Here is a 19,553-nt window from a genome sequence, read left to right as displayed (position 1 = left end):
CTCCTGCTGGAAGGGCATTTCTTACCGTGATTACTGTAGATACAAGAGCAAACCCCAGCAAACACTTCATATTTTCCCTTTCTGTGTCCAGTTCTATGCTGAGGTCATGGGTATAGTCGTAATACAGCCACCATAAGACACCGCAGACAACTAAAAAGCAAAACACCAGGGCAACTCAGCACACCCATGTGGGTGTAACCGGCCTCCCCCCACTCCCCCCCCCCAGCATGTGGACCACACATGGGGTAGCCTGGCTCAGGCATTGGGTACCACAGGCCCTGGGCTTTATGTGTGACAACTGACCCTCTAGAGGAGCTGGCCAGGGTAACTCCCCAAAGACCCCCCTCCCCCCAACCGGCCCAGAGTGGCTGCCTGTCTTTGGGAGGCACCAGGCGGGGATTCCAAACACAGGTGCATCCTGTCAGCCCAGCCTGCAGACCGGGTATGGGTGTGAGCAGAGCGGAAAGTGCATGGGCAGAGCAGTGGGGGGACACGGTTAAAGTCCAAAGTCTAAACTGCCTGATGAGCTCCCCTGGTGCTGACCCCCGTAGGAACCGCCATGTCAGTGTGGCACTCCAAGTCTGGGTGGATAGCCTGACCTTGCACATGCCCTCCGTTTAAGCACTACCCGCCACCTACAACACCCCTACAGTGACTAGAGGAAGGTCATATTGGTCTTTACTTGTCCCAGGTGGGAAAGGATCCATCATGGGCTACTGTGACTGTCCTCCAGCAAGGCGCACCATGTACCTGTGAGCTGTAGGGCTCTAAGCAACTGAGGGCAGAGCTGATAATTCAGGGGACTGAAACCCTACAGTCATACCAATTATTAAAAGTTCCAGTATCTCATGTCAGTTGGTAAACAGCTACCGCCTTGAACTTCCTGCATTCCCCTACCTCTCAGACCCCCTTTCCTGACAACCCCTAGATGGACCCACATTCTGGCAACAAAAGGGGAACCAGCAGGTACAGGGGAGGGTCTTTGGGACTGTGCCCCAGCTCAGGGCCTGAATCTTTTTAGACTGTGGGAGCTTCTGCATGGGGACCTACACATTAATGGCTGATGGGAAAGTTCAGAAGACTTTCTGGAAAAGCAGGCATTCTTTCCAACAAGCCTTGGATTCATCTATTAATGGTATGGCTGCCAGGATTTCTGGACTGGCAGGCCCATCTCTACGGCAGCAGAGAGCAGCAGAGACCACAGACCGGCCTCAACTTGGCTATTATCTGCGTGACACAAGCAAGTCCCTTCTCTCTGGTTTTGAGCTTTCTCGTATGTAAGATGGCAGGCTTGGATAAGAGATTTTCTCAAACCGATATAGCTCAGGAATGTCAACTTTTAAGTTTCATGCTTAATGGAAAGGCTTTTCATTCAATACAAAAGAAATCCATCAAGAAGAAATACTTACACAACAGTCCCACGATAATCAGTGCGATGAAAATGTGAACCAGAAGGGTAGTGATGAATCGGAAGGTGACCATCATGGCTAAAGACAAGGCTGAAAAATCAAGCAGAACCTATAAACCCCAACAGCAATCAGGGTGTGAAGGTGATGATGGGAGGGCTATTAGGACTCCCAGAAGATGGCAGGCTGAGGTATTCCTTCAATGTCTAAATATCTTAGACATCTACTAAACGAAAATAACAAGACACACTCAGGGTGTCTGAAGCATACACAAGTTCCATCTGCTACAATAAGCCAGTTTCTGAAGCCCTAGCATTTTTCTTGAATTAAAAAATTTTTTTTTAATTTGCTAATTAGGCCTTATTCCCAAATATCCAAAATGCTTTTTTAAAAAAGAATTTATTTATTTATTTGAGAGAGAAAGAGAGAGAACATGACCAGAGGGTATGAGGGAGAGGGAGAAGGACAAGCAGACTCCCTGCTGAGCACGGAGCCCAATTTCAGATAATGACCTGCACCTAAGTCAGATGCTTAATTGACTGAGCCACCCAGGTGTCCCCCCCAAAATGTTTTTTTTCTTTAATTCCAAATAAACCATTAAAAATTTTTTTTAATCATACTTAAGTCTTTTGACTTTTTATTGGGCTTATGTAAAGTTTCAACTTTAAATGTTCCAAGGTATTCTTATTAAATATGAAAAATTAATGCCTTTAGAAATGAAAAATTTAAGGTTCTAATATTTTGGTAAGCTGTCTATGTAAAAAATATGTATATTATTGTCCAGTACATGGGATTTTAAGCTTATGAGTTTATGTTAAGCATTTCAGTGAATTTATGTATACTGCTTTTTCTCTAAACAAGAAATCAGGATTACTTATAGATATTTTGGTGTAGTGGTTAAGAACATAGGTTTGGGGATCAGAACACATCTGGGTAAAGTCTCAGCTCTGCCACCCACTCTAGTCACCACATGACTTTGGCCAAGTCGCTTAACCTCACTAAACCTCAGTTTCCCCTCCTACAAGTGGTGACAGGATTCTTTTTTTTTTTTTTAAAGATTTAATGTATTTATTTGACAGAGAGAAATCACAAGTAGGCAGAGAGGCAGGCAGAGAGAGAGAGGGAAGCAGGCTCTTTGCTGAGCAGAGAGCCCGATGCGGGACTCGATCCCAGGACCCTGAGATCTTGACCTGAGCCGAAGGCAGCGGCTTAACCCACTGAGCCACCCAGGTGCCCCGGTGACAGGATTCTAATGAAGTTTTTTTTTTTACCCCCAAATACTTTATTTATTTATATGACAGACAGAGATCACAAGTAGGCAGAGAGGCAGGCAGAGAGAGTGAGGGTAAGCAGGCTCCCTGTTGAGCAGAGAGCCCCATGTGGGCTTGATTCCAGGACCCTGGGATCATGACCTGAGCAGAAGGCAGAGTCTTTAACTCACTGAGCCACCCAGGGGACCCTCTGATGAAGTTTTAGTAAGTTAAGAGTAAGCACAAGGCCTGGCACATTTGGGTCATTAAGAAATCGGGAAGTTACATAATGGTGACAAGTTAGGCATCCCCAAGCATTCAGGAATTAGTACTTTGGTAATGAAATTATGGAAAACTCAATTTGTAAACTGGCAAAATCACAGCTGACCAAAGAATTTCTTTCAACCTAAAGGTTGGGGAGCAGCCACTGGAAAAGGGGGTAGATAGGAGGCCATTAGTACTGGCCACAACAGTGGAATGTGTTCATCTGTTCAAAGACAAAACTGACTCTTAAAGGGTTCATCAAGTTTGAAGACAGTAAACAGGAAGTTAAGGGGTCAGGAGTAGGGGTAGCTGAAGAAATGTCCGTAAGAGGCATGTCCTGGCTTGAGGCCTTGACCAGATTGCAACCCTAAGCAGGCAGTTGGCTAGACCAGGCCCTCGCTATCTGATGCTATTTAACATGGATCCACGTGCCTCCTTCCCTTGCTCACCAAGCAGCCTTCTGACCTGGCTTGCTTATGGGGAGTGGGCATTCTGGCCAGAAGACATGCATCTCTGGTTCCCCTGACAGTTGTTAATTTTCATGGCCAATTCAAAAACTTGCAAAAAATCTGTTTTGTACACCATTTTTACACAGAGCCGAGGACCAGGCTCTGGAACATGGCAGCTGTATTACAGCAAACCCACGTTTCTTGGCAGAAAGCCAGCTAGCGTTCCCCTAATTCTATTTCCCCCTCTCCCACCTGTTCCCTCTCCCACCTAAAACACTGAAAACATTTATGAAGAAAATATGTGAAGTTTTATCTTTAAGTCAAGAGGCTAATTTTCACTATATAACATCTGTAAGTGATAGAAACTTCAGCAGAGTCACTGTAAGAAAATTAATGGGAAAATTACCTAATGCAAAGATACACAGGCCGAGAATTGTGTCTCTTCCTGACATTATTCCACTCAGAATTCGATGGAGGATGTCGACATCATTTATCAAAACAGATGCAAACAAGGAGTAGCACTCAGGTGTTTGAGGGACGCATCGGTTAAACAAGGGGAAAGACTTGCTAGAAAGGAAAGAACAAATGACAGAGATGTTTATTTAATTACTTGACTTAAAAAAACTCATGTTTATTTAAAATTCCCAACAGCCAAGAGAACAGAAGATCTGCAGCAATAAAAAGAAGTTTAGCAACCTGTTTGCAAGGTACACTTTAGAAAGCCGGGCGACTGTGCTCTGCTCCAGTAATCAGCTGATGCTCTGGGCAGGGAACAATGATGGGGACCCAGAGAAACCAGAAATCTACACTTGGAGGGTGACATCTGATTCTCCCATGGCCCTTCTGAGACACACAAACTACCAATGCCCACATAAGAGCTGCATGTCTTCTTTTTTTTTTTTAGTTCCTCTCTGATTTATTCAGGACACATTGCAGCTCTCAAAAAACTTAACATATATTTTGGGAGAAAAAAAAAAATTTTTACCTCAAAGATAAAAAAATGATGACAGGGGCGCCTGGGTGGCTCAGTGGTTTAAGCCTCTGCCTTCAGCTCAGGTCATGATCTCAGGGTCCTGGGATTGAGCCCCACGTCGGGATCTCTGCTCAGCAGGGAGCCTGCTTCCCCCTCTCTCTCTGCCTGCCTCTCTGCCTACTTGTGATGTCTCTCTGTCTATCAAATAAATAAAAATCTATAAAAAAATCATTTAAAAAATGATGACACATATGACTGTCTCCAGAATATTTCATGGGAATGTGTAAATTTGTAAAAATAATGTATTTCTATGACTTTATTAATATCCATGTATTTTTGTTTTTCTATGTAAATTTAGTTATTATCAACATCAGAAATTACACTTTTTAAGTATGCATGTCTTTAAGAAACTGTTAGACACAGGGCTGGTTCAATCGGACGCTGTGTCAACGAAATGCCCTGCTTTATTCTGTCCCCTTTAAGGAGGCGAATAAAGGCTTGCTCCAAACAGAACGGGTACTTGGGAGTGAGGACTGTGTGGAGAAAGCTGTGGTTGACAGCTGCCTTGGGCATATTAAAAAGCTGACCTTCCGGGGGCCTCCTCCTGAAATATTAAAAATGCTCAGGGATGTCCATTCTAACGACTCTTCATGAGGCCACAAGCACCTTCACAGGGTCCTTTCTTTCCCTCATTGGGTCCCAATAGCAGAAATAATCCCAACCCACGAAGTGCCAAATTATTCAATAAAGTGCCAAAAACCAAGTGCTTTTTTTGAAATGTGTGAAGGTGAAACATTGGAGAACCCAAATGCAAATGGTATTAGATGGTCATGAAGAAAAAAATGGCTCCTGAAATTTGAATGATCACAACGTAGAACCCATGGAAGAATCTTTCTCAGGAAGTCACCACATTACAGAAATAGCCCCTGAGTCACTGAACAGTGATCCCAGAGGAGGGTAATACAAATAAGCAGCTTTTCCCTAATTAAAAAATTTGAAGGTATAATACATTCACATGGCTCAAATTCTGAATGGTACAACAGAATAAATGGAGAGAAACGACCATTTTTTTCTCTTAGAGGAAAACCAGATTTCTTTGTAGGCAGGTCATTTGGTTTCTAGCATATCATTCTATTTTTTCTCTTTTTTATTTAAGATTTACTTATTTTAGAGAGAGAGCACCCACATCTGAGCAGAGGCAGGGAAGGGTGAGGAAGAGGGAAAGAGAGATAGAGAGGGAGAGAATCCTGAAGCCGACTCACCGCTCAGCAGGGAGCCCAGCACAGGGCTTGATACCAGGACCCCAGGCCAAGACCTGAGCTGAAATCAACAGCTGGTTGCTTAACTAACTGAGCCACCCAGGATCTCCCCCCCCCCTTTTTTTTTAAAGTAAACTCTACCCCCAACATGGGGCTCAAACTCACAGCCCTGAGATCAAGAGTTGCATGCTCTATTGACTGAGCCAGCCAGGTGCCCCTCTATGTAACATTCTAGAGACTTTTTAAAACATATGTGAATGTAATAGGAAATTTAAATGGAAGTTCACAGCTGAAGCTGTGAACAGTAGAAATTACACTCCAAAATGAGATGTTAGACCCCACTATGCAGCCCCCCCACAAAAAAAGGTTGGAAAACCTGCTCTTAATTTTTTTTAAAAAAGATTTTATTTATTTACTTGAAAGAGAGAGACAGCAGGGTGAGAAGGAGAAGTAGACTCCCTGCTGAGCAGGGAGCCAGATGCAGGACTCCATCTCAGGACTCCAGGATCATTACCTGAGCTGAAGGCAGTCGCTTTACCAACTGAGCCACCCAGGTGCCCAGGAAACTGATTATTCTTAAACCCCTCACCCACACTGAGACTGTAAAAGGATTGGGAGTCGGAGATTAGAAGAACATTTTAGAAAATAAACTTCTAATTTTGGAGAAATTTTCGAGTTATAGAAAACTTGCAAAGATGCTATGGAGAGTTCCTGTGAACACCTCACTCACCTTCCCCTAATGTCGTACATAACGTAACTACAGTACATTTGTGAAAATTAAGAAATGAGCCTTGGTACTATACTATTAACTAAAATACAGTCTTAACTTGGATTTTACCACTTTTCACTAATGTCCTTTTTTTTTTTTCTCTCTTCCAGAATCCAGGATGTCATGGTGCATTTAGCTCTTACGTCTCCTTTGGTCCATGACAATTTCTTAGGTTTTCTTTGTTTCCCATGATCTTGACACTTTTGAAGATTCATGATCAGGTATTCAGTAAATCGTTCCTCATATTTTCTCATAATTAGACTGCAGTTATGGATTTGGGGAAGAACACCACAGAGGTGAAGTGCTCTTTCCATACAATATTAGGGAACATGATAGCAACATGACATCACAGTGAAGTTAACCTTGATCCCTTGGCTCAGGTGGCTGGTATCTGTCAGGTTTCTCCACTGTCCTGTCACTATGTTTCTAGATTCTTTGGGAGTGAGTCACTAGGCCCAGCCCACTCTCAAAGGGAGGGAAATTAAGTGGGAAGTATCCACATACATTATTTGGGACTCCTCTATAAAGATTTATCCCCATGCCCTCCCCCACCCCCATCTATTTATTCAATTGTGGATATTTACTTTATTCTTTAGGTTTTAATCTATTATGATCGTTATCCTTTTGCTCAAATCATTCCAGCTCTGGCCACTAGAAGGTCTTTCAGACTGGCCCTGGGTAATTTTGACATGCCCCACCTGTTTTTATTTCCTTAAGTACATCCTCATTTTCAGGTTCTGCAAGATTATGCCACCCTTATGGTTGTATTTTCCTTATCCAAGCCCTAAAATCAGTCATTTCTCCAAGGAGCCCTTGGAAAGTGATATTTAGATACTAGGGTACGAGGTATGCTCATTCTACTGGGGTGTCACTGATCCTAGGTCCTCTTATAATCAACCCGAGTATGTACTTTCAGAATGCTAATCAGTAACCCCATAAGAAATGAACTTACCAATTAGAGCATGGTGCTTACGTAGTTATTTTTGTCTTTAGTTCACAAAGTATTAGTCACAAAGCTGTTTTCCAAAGTTACTTAGGTCAGCTCCTTTTCTCTCTTTCCTCTTCAGCTGAGGTTATGTTGTACGTTTATATTGTTAAATTCATCTGTCATAGTCTACATTCTTGATACCTTGGTTTTATTTTTTATTTGGATACATAGTAAAGCTGACTCTGTACAGGTGTTGATAGTACATGAATCATGTAAAAGAGCAACTCTAAAGAGTTTTTCATTTGTTTGCTTTGTTTTTGTTTTTTGAGAGAGAGATTGTTCATGTGAATCCATTCCTGTCCCCAAGGGAAAGAGGGTTAGAGATACCATTCCTAAGTCAGATGAGAAGGATTTCCTAGAAAACTCAGAGGGATCAGATGACCCCACATATTAAGGTCTGAGCCCTGAGAAGTGGAGAGTAGTGTGCTTGGTGTCCAAGACAGTTACATGGAAAACTGTGGAGCCGTTAGCAGAAAGAAGTTGAAGTGGCTGCTTACTGTCCCAGGACCAGGAAGACTTAGCAAATGACCAGCCAGGGCAGAGATGCATTTGATTATGTGGGAACACTGCAGCTGAGACAGCCAGAGTGATGGGAAGTCTCCAAAGAACCCAGAACTCGTTCTATTATCGGTCCAATAAAAATGCTCCTGTTCCTTCTCAGGCCTCTTCACTTTTGCTGTACCAACCCCGAGTCAGAAGCCTGTTTAGCAGCCTGTGAGAGGAAGAGGTGAGGAGGAGGAGAGAGAGGACTGCAGCCCCCTTCCCTGACCAAAGCCTTCCCATCTGTTCTTGGCCCAAGCTCCAGGAGGGAGAAGTTTCAACTGTCAGTCAAGTCTGAAGTCTATCATATTGCACTGAACATTTTAATTACTGAATGGAAAGTATCTCTTACCATTTAAAGTGACTAAGTAATTATTACTTAAAAGTAACCAGGGCAGTCCTGGGAACTGGGTTTTCAGTCAGGGACAAAGAAAAAAACTAGCCCCACTGAGTAAGCTTAAAGAGACAGAAAGAAAGTAGAAACAGAGAAAGAGAAATTAGGAAAACAATGTCATTTATAACTCCACTGAAGAGAATAAAATACCTAGACATTAACTTATCCAAGGAGGTGAAAGACCTAATCTTTGAAAACTATAAAACATGGATGAAAGAAATTGAAACAACACAAATGAGAAGATATTCCATGCTCACAGACTGGAAAAACTAATATTGTCAAAATGCCCATACTACCCAAAGCAATCTATAGATTCAGTGCAATCCCTATAAAAATACCAATAGCATTTTTCATAGAACGAGAACAAATAATCTTCAAGTGTGTACAGAATCACAAAAGACCCTGAATAGCCAAAGCGATCTTGAGAAAGAAGAACAAAGCTGGAGGTATCACAATCCTAGACTTCAAGACAGACTACAAATGTGTAGTAATCCAAACAGTATGATACTGGCACAAAAACAGACACATAGATCAAGAGAACAGAGCAGAAATAAATAAATAAATCCAACGTTTATGGTTAATTAATCTACGACAAAAGAGGGAAGAATATACAAGAGAGAAAAAGACAATCTCTCAATAAATGGTGCTTGGAAAACTGAAATCCTATGTAAAAGAATGAAACTGGATCACTTTCTAACACCACGCACAAAAATAAACTCAAAATGGATTAAAGACCTAAAGGTGATACACGAAACCATAAAACTGCTGAAAGAAAACATAGGCAATAATTTCTCTGACATTGGTCTTAGCAACATCTTTCTAGCTGTATCTCCTCAGGTAAGGGAAGCAAAAGCATACTTCAACTATTGAGACTATACCAAAAAAGCTTCAGTGCTTTCAGACTATACCAGAAAAGCTTCTGCACAGTGAATGAAACAATCAACAACAACAAAAAAAGGCAATTTACCGAATGGGAGAAGGTATTTGCAAATAATATATGATAGAAGGGTAGTATCTAAAATAAAGAACTTATTCAGCACCAAAATACCCCAAATAATCCAATTAAAACACAGGCAGAAGACCTGCACAGGGAGTTTTCCAAAGAAGACATACAGATGACACAAGATACACTAAAAGATGCTCGACATCACTAATCATCAAGGAAATGCAAACCAAAATCACCGTGAAATGTTACCTTACCCATCAGAATGGCTAGAATCAAAAGACAAGAAATAAAACGTTGGTGAGGATGTGGAGAAAAAGGAACCCTTGTGCACTGTTGCTGGGAATGTAAACAGGTGCAGCCACTATGGGAAAGAGTATGGAGGTTCCTCATAAAATTAAAAATAAAATTCCCATATTACCCAGTAATTCCACAACTGGGTGTTTACCAACACCCCCCTCCCCTGGCCAGAAACAAAAATGCTAATGTACATATATGGCCCTAGGGTTTTGCAGCATTACAAAAGCCAAGATATGGAGGCAACCCATGTCCATCAATGGATGGATGAAGAAGAGGTGATGTATTTAAACAATTGAGTATTACTCAGCAATAAAAGGAATGACATCTTGCCATTTGTGAGAACATGGATGGGCCTGAAGGTTATTATGCTAAATGAAATAAGTCAGTGAGAGAAAGACAAATACCATATGATTTCACTTATTTGTGGAATCTAAAAACAAAAACAAAAAAATGAACAAAGAAACAACCCAAAAAACAGACTCATAAATACAGAAAACAAACTGAGGGTTGTCAGAGGGTAGGTGGGTAGAGGGATAGTGAAATAGATAAAAGGGGATTAAGAGGTATAAAAAAAACCAGTTATAAAATAAATAAATCACAGAGATGAAAAGTACAGCATAGGGAATACAGTCAATAATATTGGAATATTGGAATAACTTTGGTGATAGATGGTAAGTACACTTATCATGCTGAGCATGAGTAATGTATAGAACTGCTGAATCAATATGCTGTTTACCTGAAACTAACATAATTATATGTTATACTTCAATAAAAAAAAAATTAAAAAGAAAACCCCCACAAAAATAAAGTTGTTTTCTGACTATACCCTATAGGCTATGTTTAACAGTTACACAAACAAATATATATATACACACATGTGCGCGCGCGCGCGTGCGCGCACGTGCACTTATACACATATAAACACCTAAATTATACTTAGGGTATATCCTCCTTTTCATGCAAAAGGTACTATACAGCATACTGCTCTACAGTCTGCTTTCTTTTTAAAGCTGAAACATCTTGCCACTCTGTCTAGATCAGAATATAAGGGATTCCTTTTATTTTTACTGAAGTAAAATTTATATAGCATGAAATGTACAAATCTTAAACATACAATTAGGAACCTTTAACAAATACAGACGTTCAAGCAACCACCACCCCTTTCAAGGTATAGACCATTTCGATCATCCTAGAAAGTGCCCTCAAACCCCCTTCTGATCAATCTCCAACCCATATAGGCACTCATTAATCTGACTTCTAGAACTATATACTTCTTTAAAAAAAAAAAAAAAAAAAAGACACTTTGTCAGAGAGTGAGAGAGCACATGCAGAAGGAGCAGTAGGCAAAGGGAGAGGGAGAAGCAGACTCCCCACTGAGCAGGGAGCCTGATGTGGGGCTCGATTCCAGGACCCTGGAATCATGACCTGAGCTGAAGGCAGACATTTAACTGACTAAGCCACCCAGGTGTCCTTTTGAATTACTTTTTGTATGTGGTCTGAGGTAAGAGTCCTGGTACAAAATCACCAAGAGTCACTTTTTCTCTATGTCTTTACACTTATTTCAGCACCACGTGTTGAAAAGACTAACCCCACGAAATTACTCTGGTACTTTCATTAAAAATCACTTGACCATGGCGGTGCTTGGGTGGCTCAGTCGGTTAAGTGTCCAACTCTATTTTTTTCTTAAGATTTTATCTATTATTTGAAAGAGAGAATGAGAGACAGCATGAGAGAGGGGGAGGGTCAGAGGGAGAAGCAGACTCCCTGCAGAGCAGGGAGCCTGATACGGAACTTGATCCTGGGACCAGGATCATGACCTGAGCCAAAGGCAGCTGCTTAACCAACTGAGCCACCCAGGCACCCCAAGGGTCCAACTCTTGATCTCAGTTCAGATCCTGAGTTTAGGGTCAAGAGACTGAGCCCTGCATTGGGCTCTGTGCTAAGCATGGAGCCTGCTTGAGATTCTCTCTTTCACTCTTTGTCCCTCCCCACCCTGCTCTCGCATGCACTCTCTCTCAAAAAAAAACCCAACCAATCAACCAACCAAACAAAAAACTGACCATGTGTATGTAGTTTTATTTCTGGGCCCTCTATTCTGAGTCAATTATCTATTTGTTTATCTTCATTCCAATATTGCTGTTAAGAAGAAAGCCACAGGCCCCAAATAGTGTCACTTAGGCTGAGTCCCCAAACTGGGGCTTAATACCTAATATAATTTCAACCTTCCCAAGAAATGTAATCTTAACTGGCCAGAGGAATTTTCTGATGGGTGCTAATGAGCCTGTTGCATGGGCCCTCTCCATCCTTCAAACGAAGATGTGGGAATCTGCAAGATGGTGGCTCTTCTCCTAAGGAAAAGCAACCTTGCCTGAATAGTCCTTTCCTTCGGCTAATAACCTTCTTGCCCTGTCTTCTTTCCTATAAACATCTTCCATTTGTAAAGCTCCCCAGAGCTCCCCTCTACTTGCTGGGTGGGGTGGCATCTGATTCATGAATCCTTAAATAAAGCCAATGAGAACTTCCCATTGACTCAGTGGAATTGTTTTTTAACGGATTTGGTGGCAGTGTAGGGATCTGAAGCTAACAGCTGTGGCGTCCTACAAGGCCTTCTGAATTCGTGGTTTTTCTCCCCATTTCTGAAGGCCATTGGTGAGTGCCTCTCAGTTTCAGCTGTGCTCCTCGTGTTCAAACTACTGATCTGACTTTCCAGTTCAGGGTGGACAGGTCCGTCTGGATGGGCAGGAAGCTCCAACAGAGCATGAGTCCTTAGCCCTTGGTTCAGTCTACAGTTCCGTGTTGGAATCCCTTCTCAGTTCCTGTCCATGGTCACCCTAAATGGAGTCTGCTGGTTTAGTCCATACAGGGGACTGCTGGTGGTATGCATGGCCTTCTCTTGGCCGGTCTACAGTGCCATGTTTTGGTTACTGGTTTGTTGGGGTACATGTTTGTCTGTCTTGTTTTACGTAAATAAAGGCCATTGCTAGTGGGGATCTTAGAGGGCAAACGCTGCAAAACTGGTGGGCTTGGGTGGAACATCTAAGAGGTATTAGAGCATTTGCCACCCAACTCAGACTCTTGCGTTAGGATGCTTGGTCATTGATCAGATTAGATTGACAATAGGTCACCAGCCAAGCTCAAGAATACTTCTGTATGACGAGGCACACAGTTAGACACAATCCCTAAGCCAGCAGTAAGTCCTTCTGAGGTATGAGTTTAGCTCTGAGAAACCCAAAGGCCTAACTAAAAGGAATGGGACCCTTTGCTTCCAGAATGCTGAGAAAGCCATCTTCTGGGGCTGAATGCCTGCTCATTTTATGTCTAAGAACTATAGTCCTGGAAGTTGCAGGTGTCCAGCAAGATAAAAAGTTTTACCAAAAATCATGTAGAATTGCAATGGCTATTATGGGGAACATTCCAGTCAGACAAGATCATTCATTTAAGAAGTGCACTTGAAAGCAAGAGTTCCCAAATTAAACAGAATGGGGTACTTGTTTTAACTGACATGCAGAAGCCTCCAGAAGGTCTCAAAATTCCAAAATAGTTTCATTGGAAGATTCATTACAAAAAACTAATGAAAAAAGAGAAAAGGAACCTAAAGCAAGACACTTAAGACTGCCGTAACTCTAACTGCTACCCTCTCTCCTTCATTCAAGGACTCACCTTAGTGAGCCTCAGGCTGGACTGCCTTTCTGCTCTGAAGAGACTATTATTAACAGTGACCTTTGAAGTCAGACCATTCCAGGGTACTGGCGATCCTCTCTTGAGGTATCTCTCAGTCCTCAAGAAATGCTTAAGCATTTCTTAAGCCCTGGGGGGATCCTCCAGAGTTTTTATAAATAGAGTAGCTCTTGAACCCAGCAAGAGGGGGGAGTAAAAATCCATACTGTCCCCTCCTTTCCACATATAGACCCATGGGTTATCGATTCTTTCTGTTCTGGGAGTAAATATTTCCTTCTTGATTGTCTCCTTTTGTGTCTACGAAGGAGGCCTGGTTTGCTTTCCACCTCGGACGTGCAGTTTGTCAGTCCCTTCTTCTGCTGTCTTTGACAGTGACTCTAGATCTTGCGACGATGCAATGTTTTACATAACTCTCTTCAAGGACAACCTCTACAAGGTTGTTTAATACTGCCCCAAATATTCACTGTTTGTCCTGGCTGGAACCAGACCAGACATCTGAGAGGACTTAATAACTCTAGAATCAGAAATTTGGTAAAACTAGAAGCTGATACTCAGAGCCTCAGAGGGATTTTTTTTTTCTTTTTTTTTAGGTCTTCTCCCTCCAAGCTAAATATACCCAAAGGGAAAGCTATTCCCACAGGTGGATGGCGGTGTCAGTCTTTGATACCAGTTAGGCGGCATCTCCATTTTCTGAGGGGCTGAAAGCAGCTGTCTTGGTTTCCTAAACCCAGTTTTTACAGGACTAGCAGTGTGATTCCAGGAACAATTCAAAGACGGCCAGTCCTTTTTACCAATCCCCTGTTCATCTCAAAAGCCTGGTAAGTGTAAACCTTCTGGCTTTAAGGGGACAGAAGTCATACGAGGGAGCACCTGTAGTTTTTTCCTGTGCCTTTATAATGTGCATGTTCAGTGTTCTGTCTGGTGTTCTGGGGGGCTTTCCCAGCCCACCTCTTTAAAGTACAGATTGCAGGGAGGTATTCTTATCAAAGAAAAAAAGGGGTGAAAAGATCATTTGGAACTTGACTTGCCAAGGACAAATAACACGTCTTCAGTGTCTTCTCCACAAATATACGTTTTAAAAAGCTTAAGTCATCTAGACAGTTCAGCTTAACTTATTTCATCTACTGGAAAAACAACCTCAGATCCAGCTTCTAAGACTAGTAAATTTTGTACCTTTTTCATGGCAGGTCATTTTAAAATAGAAGTGTCTTTGAATGTTCACATGAGTCAAATGGAGGAAGACTTCAATTGCCTCATTTTTTTGACTTTTTTTTTTTTTTTTTTTTAACATCAGTCTGTATTTTCTAACAGATTAAGGTCTTTTCAGTCTATCTCCTAACTGAGGCAAAAGACCCTGCGGGCAAGGCATGCCAGATGGGAATGAAACTAGCCATCAAAGCAATAAGGATGGCCCAGAGCCTGCAAGACCCCATGTGAATGACCCCAAAACAGTGACTGGCTTGACCTTGGCTGAACACCTGCACCTACACCGACCTCTGTCCCACATTTTCCTTATATAAAACCAGGAAGTATTTTCGGGACTTTGGAGGCCAACTTTGGACCACTAATCCACTGCCCTCCCGGTGTCAGCCTCACTGAAAGAAATTCCTTTCTTGTTACACCATTGATGAGGGAGCAGGAGGCTGGCTGAGGACAAAGCAAAAGCTGGCACCTTGCACCCCCTCTCCACCCGCTCCTGTGGAGAATGTGACTATGTGTCACATTCCTCAGGCACCCCTGACTACCCTAAAAACAAATAGTTAACTTGCAGAGATCACAATCCTGCAAGACAGGAGTCTCCCTTGGTTTACAAATGTCCTTGAGATTTACAACAAAGAAGTTACCTTATCAATAGCCCAATTTCCAGAGGCACATAACTCAGTTCCTCAAGCCCTAACATCACCCTCCCCTCCATAAACAAAACTCAAGGAGGCTGAGGTAGAAGGAAAAGTAAATAAAGTTAAATTTCTTCTAAACCTAAATCTCACTAACAAGGACGCTTGATAGCAGGAATGTGACATTCCACCAGGACACTCCCAATTGTCTTTATGTTAGTGACTCATTAGAGGGAAAGCCACCTTGGCTTGATAGTAACCAGGCCTTCAACATCTTGACAGTCTTCTTTACCCCAGTAGCCCTTCTGAACACCCCTTTGTCCTCACCTACCCAACTCCTGTGTATATAACCAGCCACTCCTCACAGGCCCTGGGCAGCAGCAGCTCTTCCTGCCCACGGGTCCTGTCCCCGTGCTTTAATAAACCACCATTTTGCAACCAAAGATGTCTCAAGAATTCTTTCTTGGTCATCAGCTCCGGACCTCACCCCACCAAACCTCACCTAGGTTCTAGAACTTCATCACCATCACTGGTCTCTCTGCCTTTGGGGTATTGTTGGTGGTGGTGAGTGGCTAAATGCGCCTGTGGCTATGCTGTAGGCATATGGTATTTTAGACCTCCAGGTGGTGGTGCTGAAATTAATCTGTAAAAGAGCTCTACTTAAAAAAAAAAAAAAAAAAGAGCTCTACTTACATGACTTGAAGGCAAGTACTTGTAAGGTTTAGCCATTCTAAAACTCTTACAAAGATAGAAACTAGAAACCCAAATGTTTTTCAAGTTCATGTGATCTAGAAAAAGACTTGATATGAAAGTGAATTTCAGGTTGCTGGTTTTATGAAAACAGACATCAAGATGAAATATAAACTTTTATTCTATCTGAGCTCACTAGCCTAATAAATTCATGTTGATGCTTGTAAGAGCATTCAAAAAAAAAAATAGCTTAGGATAATGACTGACTTTGCCTAATGAAGTTTTTGTAGATAATCTAACATAATTATTAAGGACAAATAAATAGATGTAAGCAAGATAGAAATTTATAAATGAACTTTTCAGCAAAATTTATGTCTACTTAAATAGTTTCCTCCAATTTTTTTTTTGGTAACCTAAAACCTTAAAGTTTTGCTGAGTTAGGTTAAATAATGAGTTAAGTTAAATTCATTAAATTTAGGTAAAACAAAAAAACAAATGCGTTGTTAGCCACAGGTCTATCTACTTTCAGCTTCTCATTACAGAGAAATTAAAAGATATTTGTATATGTTAACACTATCCAGAAAAATTTCAAAAGGCACATGCTTCTAGAACTTCTTTTTTTTTTTTTTAAAGATTTTATTTATTTATTTGACAGACAGAGATCATAAGTAGGCAGAGAGGCAGCAGAGAGAGAGATAGAGGGAAGCAGGCTCCCTGCTGAGCAGAGAGCCCGATGCGGGACTCGATCCCAGGACCCTGAGATCATGACCTGAGCTGAAGGCAGTAGCTCAACCCACTGAGCCACCCAGGCGCCCCGCATCTAGAACTTCTGAAATGTATTCATAAATTTGCAATTCGAAAGAATGGGTTATCAGTATGTTCTTGTTACTGTAGGTGTGCTTCCCAGATGGGATGAAGATTTTCCTGCTGCAAGGCTGACGCCCCCACAAAATGAAAGAAATTATTAGAAAATCTGTTTCCCACTTGGGGTAGATCTTCCCTGATTGCCAGTGATCAAAGCACCCACTGCACCCAGCAAATAAGACAAAACTTAACAGAACTTTGCAAATGTTGTGCAGTTCTCTCAGAAAACAACTTTCTGCTGATCCTGTCTCATGCCACTATGACCAGCTAAGTTTAAGTCTTTGAAGCCTTATGCTAAAGCCTACCATGAACAGGTTATACATGCTTTTTCCCTGAACCCAGGTTCAAAGACTCCTGTTGGGCACAGTCTGGAACCTGGTGACGGGGTGTTTTGGAAACATCACTGTTAAAAAAAAAAACCAGCTCTTGACCCCGTGGGAAGGGACCTTACCAAGTGCTCCTGACCACTGACACAGCTATAAGATTAAAAGACATAGAGCCTTGAGGACACATCTCACAGCTAACAAAGGCTTCCCCTGACGTTGGTCCTGTGTACAACACCGGATACCTCGAGGTCAAATTGATGAGGAAGAGATGTAGCTGACCTCAAGGTGGACTTCCATTTGAGACACCAGATTTAGACTTCATACTTTATTATTATTATTTTTTAATATTTTATTTATTTATTTTGACAGGCAGAGATCACAAGTAGGCAGAGAGACAGGCAGAGAGAGGGGGGAAGCAGGCTCCCTATTGAGCAGAGAGCCAAATGCAGGGCTCGATCCCAGGATCCTGAGATCATGACCTGAGCCGAAAGCAGAGGCTTAACCCACTGAGCCACCCAGGTGCCCCTAGACTTCATACTTTAAACAGAAAATTCCCTTTCCTTCTTTTCTGTTCCTTTACTCTAGCACTGGCCTAGATGAAGGGGCATGATAACCCCTTCATCTGGATCTCCCTGGTCATTATTAACTGGGGGTAATTTTTTATTTCAGGCTAGGAGAAAATTTAACTGTGCCCCTAACATTTTACAATAAAATAAAACGTCTACCTGGTTGACTCCCCTTAATTTTCAGTTTGAATTACACTGACCTACCTAGGAGGGTTTCAGGATTCTGGAGTTTCTCCTTATGGCAGGTCCCTATTTCCCCGGTTAGGGATAAATATAAATGAAGCTATGATTGAAAACTTTCCCTTAACTCTTAAAATTACTGCAAAATCTGCTGTTAAAACAATAGCAGACCAAAAAATATCCTTCGACTTTCTGGGCACAGTTGTCCTTGATGCTAGAACAGCTCCTGATTCTCTTTTAGCTGAGCAAGGGGGTGTCTCTGCCACAGCCAACAGGACGCTGCACCTGGGCTAACACCTTCTGGGGGATCAGAAACTCAATTATGTAAAAATCACAGAACAAAGCACTCGGCTTAAAAAAGGTGACTTCTTCCACAGGGCCTGGGTGCCATGGGTCGAAAGTACTCTCCAAAAACTGGGTATTATCCTGTTTATAGGAATCATAATTATCTCCCCGGGCTGTTGTATTCACTGGAAAGCTTTACTTCTGTGATCCTAGCTGTTGGCCACCAAGCAAATGATCTCCCTAAGACTGGAATGTTTAAGGAACAAAGAAAAGGACTCAAAGAATGTATGTGTGAAACCAGGACCTGTGAGTATCACAAGTTAGCCGGAGAGATGGCAAGACCTGTGGGTACAGCGCAAGGGAACAAGGGCAAGAACTTGGGAGCAGCACCTGCGAATGGCACCAAGGCCTTATATTTTGATCTCTCAGTTACTCCAAAAATCTGATCAAAACGGGGTTAAGTGTTAAAAAGAGTCACGGGCCCAAAATGGTGTCCTTTCAACCAAGTTCCCAAACCAGGGCTTAATAACTAATCTAATGGCTCTTTCAACCTCCCCCAGAAATGTAGTCCTACCAGGCAGCTCGGAATTTTGTAACTGGCACCATGTGGATGAGGTAATCTGCATAATGAGACCCTTTGCCTTTCCCCCTCAGGGAAAGCCACCTTGCCTGGAACAAGACTTTCCTTCTGCTAGTAACTTTCTTATCCCACCTTCCTTCCTATAAAAATCTCCCATTTTGTTAAGCTTCTTAGAGCTCTCTACCTGTTGGGTAGACGCTGTCTGATTCGTGAGACGGCTAATAAAGTCAGCTAGATCTTCACAAGTATTCTGTTGAACTTCCTTAACACCACATTGTCTTAATCTTTAGTCACTTTATAGTAACTTGGAAATCAGGTGGTATGAGCCCTCTAACTTTGTTCCTCAAGAATTCTGGGTGTGAGACTCTCAGTATTTCTGTATTTTTTTTAGAACAAGCTTGTCAATTTCTTAAAAAAATGATGTTGGGGCAGTACACTGAATCTGTAGGACAATCTGGGGAGAAATGACATCCAATATTAAAACTTCCAATTCATGAGTATAATCTCTCTCTCCACTTACTTTGGAGTTCTTTAATTTCAGAAAGGTCTTAAAGTTTTCAGTCAAGGTCTTCTTTCCATGACTTCTGTCAAATTTATTCCCAGTTATTTTGTATTTTTTGATGATGCTCAAGACAGACTTTAACAATGATTTCTTAATTGTTGTAAGCATCTAGAAAAGCTATTTGACCTTCTATCTCGTAATTTTGCTAAATTCGCTTAGTAGTTACTTTGTAGATTCCGTAGGATTTTCTATATAAGCAATTAGGTCATCTGTAAAAAAAGATGATTTCACTTCTATTTCTTTTCCTTCCTCTCTTTTGCAGTTCGTAGGACCTCCATGACAATGCTAAATGTTACTGGTCAGAGCTTTGTTCTCATCTTAGATGGGAAAGCATTCAAAAGTTCACCATCCAGTATAACATTAATTACAGTTTTCTCGTGGATGCGCTTTCTCAGGCTGAGAACATTCTCAGCTATTCCTAGCTTGTTCATTTCCTATCAAAAACTGACAGC

General features: G+C 41.8%; 1 protein-coding gene across 2 annotated transcripts in view; it reads right to left on the bottom strand.

The window, feature by feature from the left end:
* Nucleotides 1-19,553, bottom strand: part of SLC44A3 (solute carrier family 44 member 3) — a 100,485-nt gene that overhangs the window by 67,546 nt on the left and 13,386 nt on the right. For both annotated transcript variants that reach the window (XM_044238722.1, XM_044238723.1), the window contains 3 exons: nt 3,776-3,936; nt 1,410-1,499; nt 26-150 (listed from right to left, as the gene is read on the bottom strand). In XM_044238722.1, coding sequence (XP_044094657.1) covers nt 26-150; nt 1,410-1,499; nt 3,776-3,936 — 376 coding nt within the window. The remainder of the gene's footprint in view (nt 1-25; nt 151-1,409; nt 1,500-3,775; nt 3,937-19,553) is intronic.

Source organism: Neovison vison, chromosome 2, assembly GCF_020171115.1.
Source record: "Neovison vison isolate M4711 chromosome 2, ASM_NN_V1, whole genome shotgun sequence".
NCBI classification, from domain to species: Eukaryota; Metazoa; Chordata; class Mammalia; order Carnivora; family Mustelidae; genus Neogale; species Neogale vison.
This window is presented reverse-complemented; position numbering and strand designations above follow the sequence as displayed.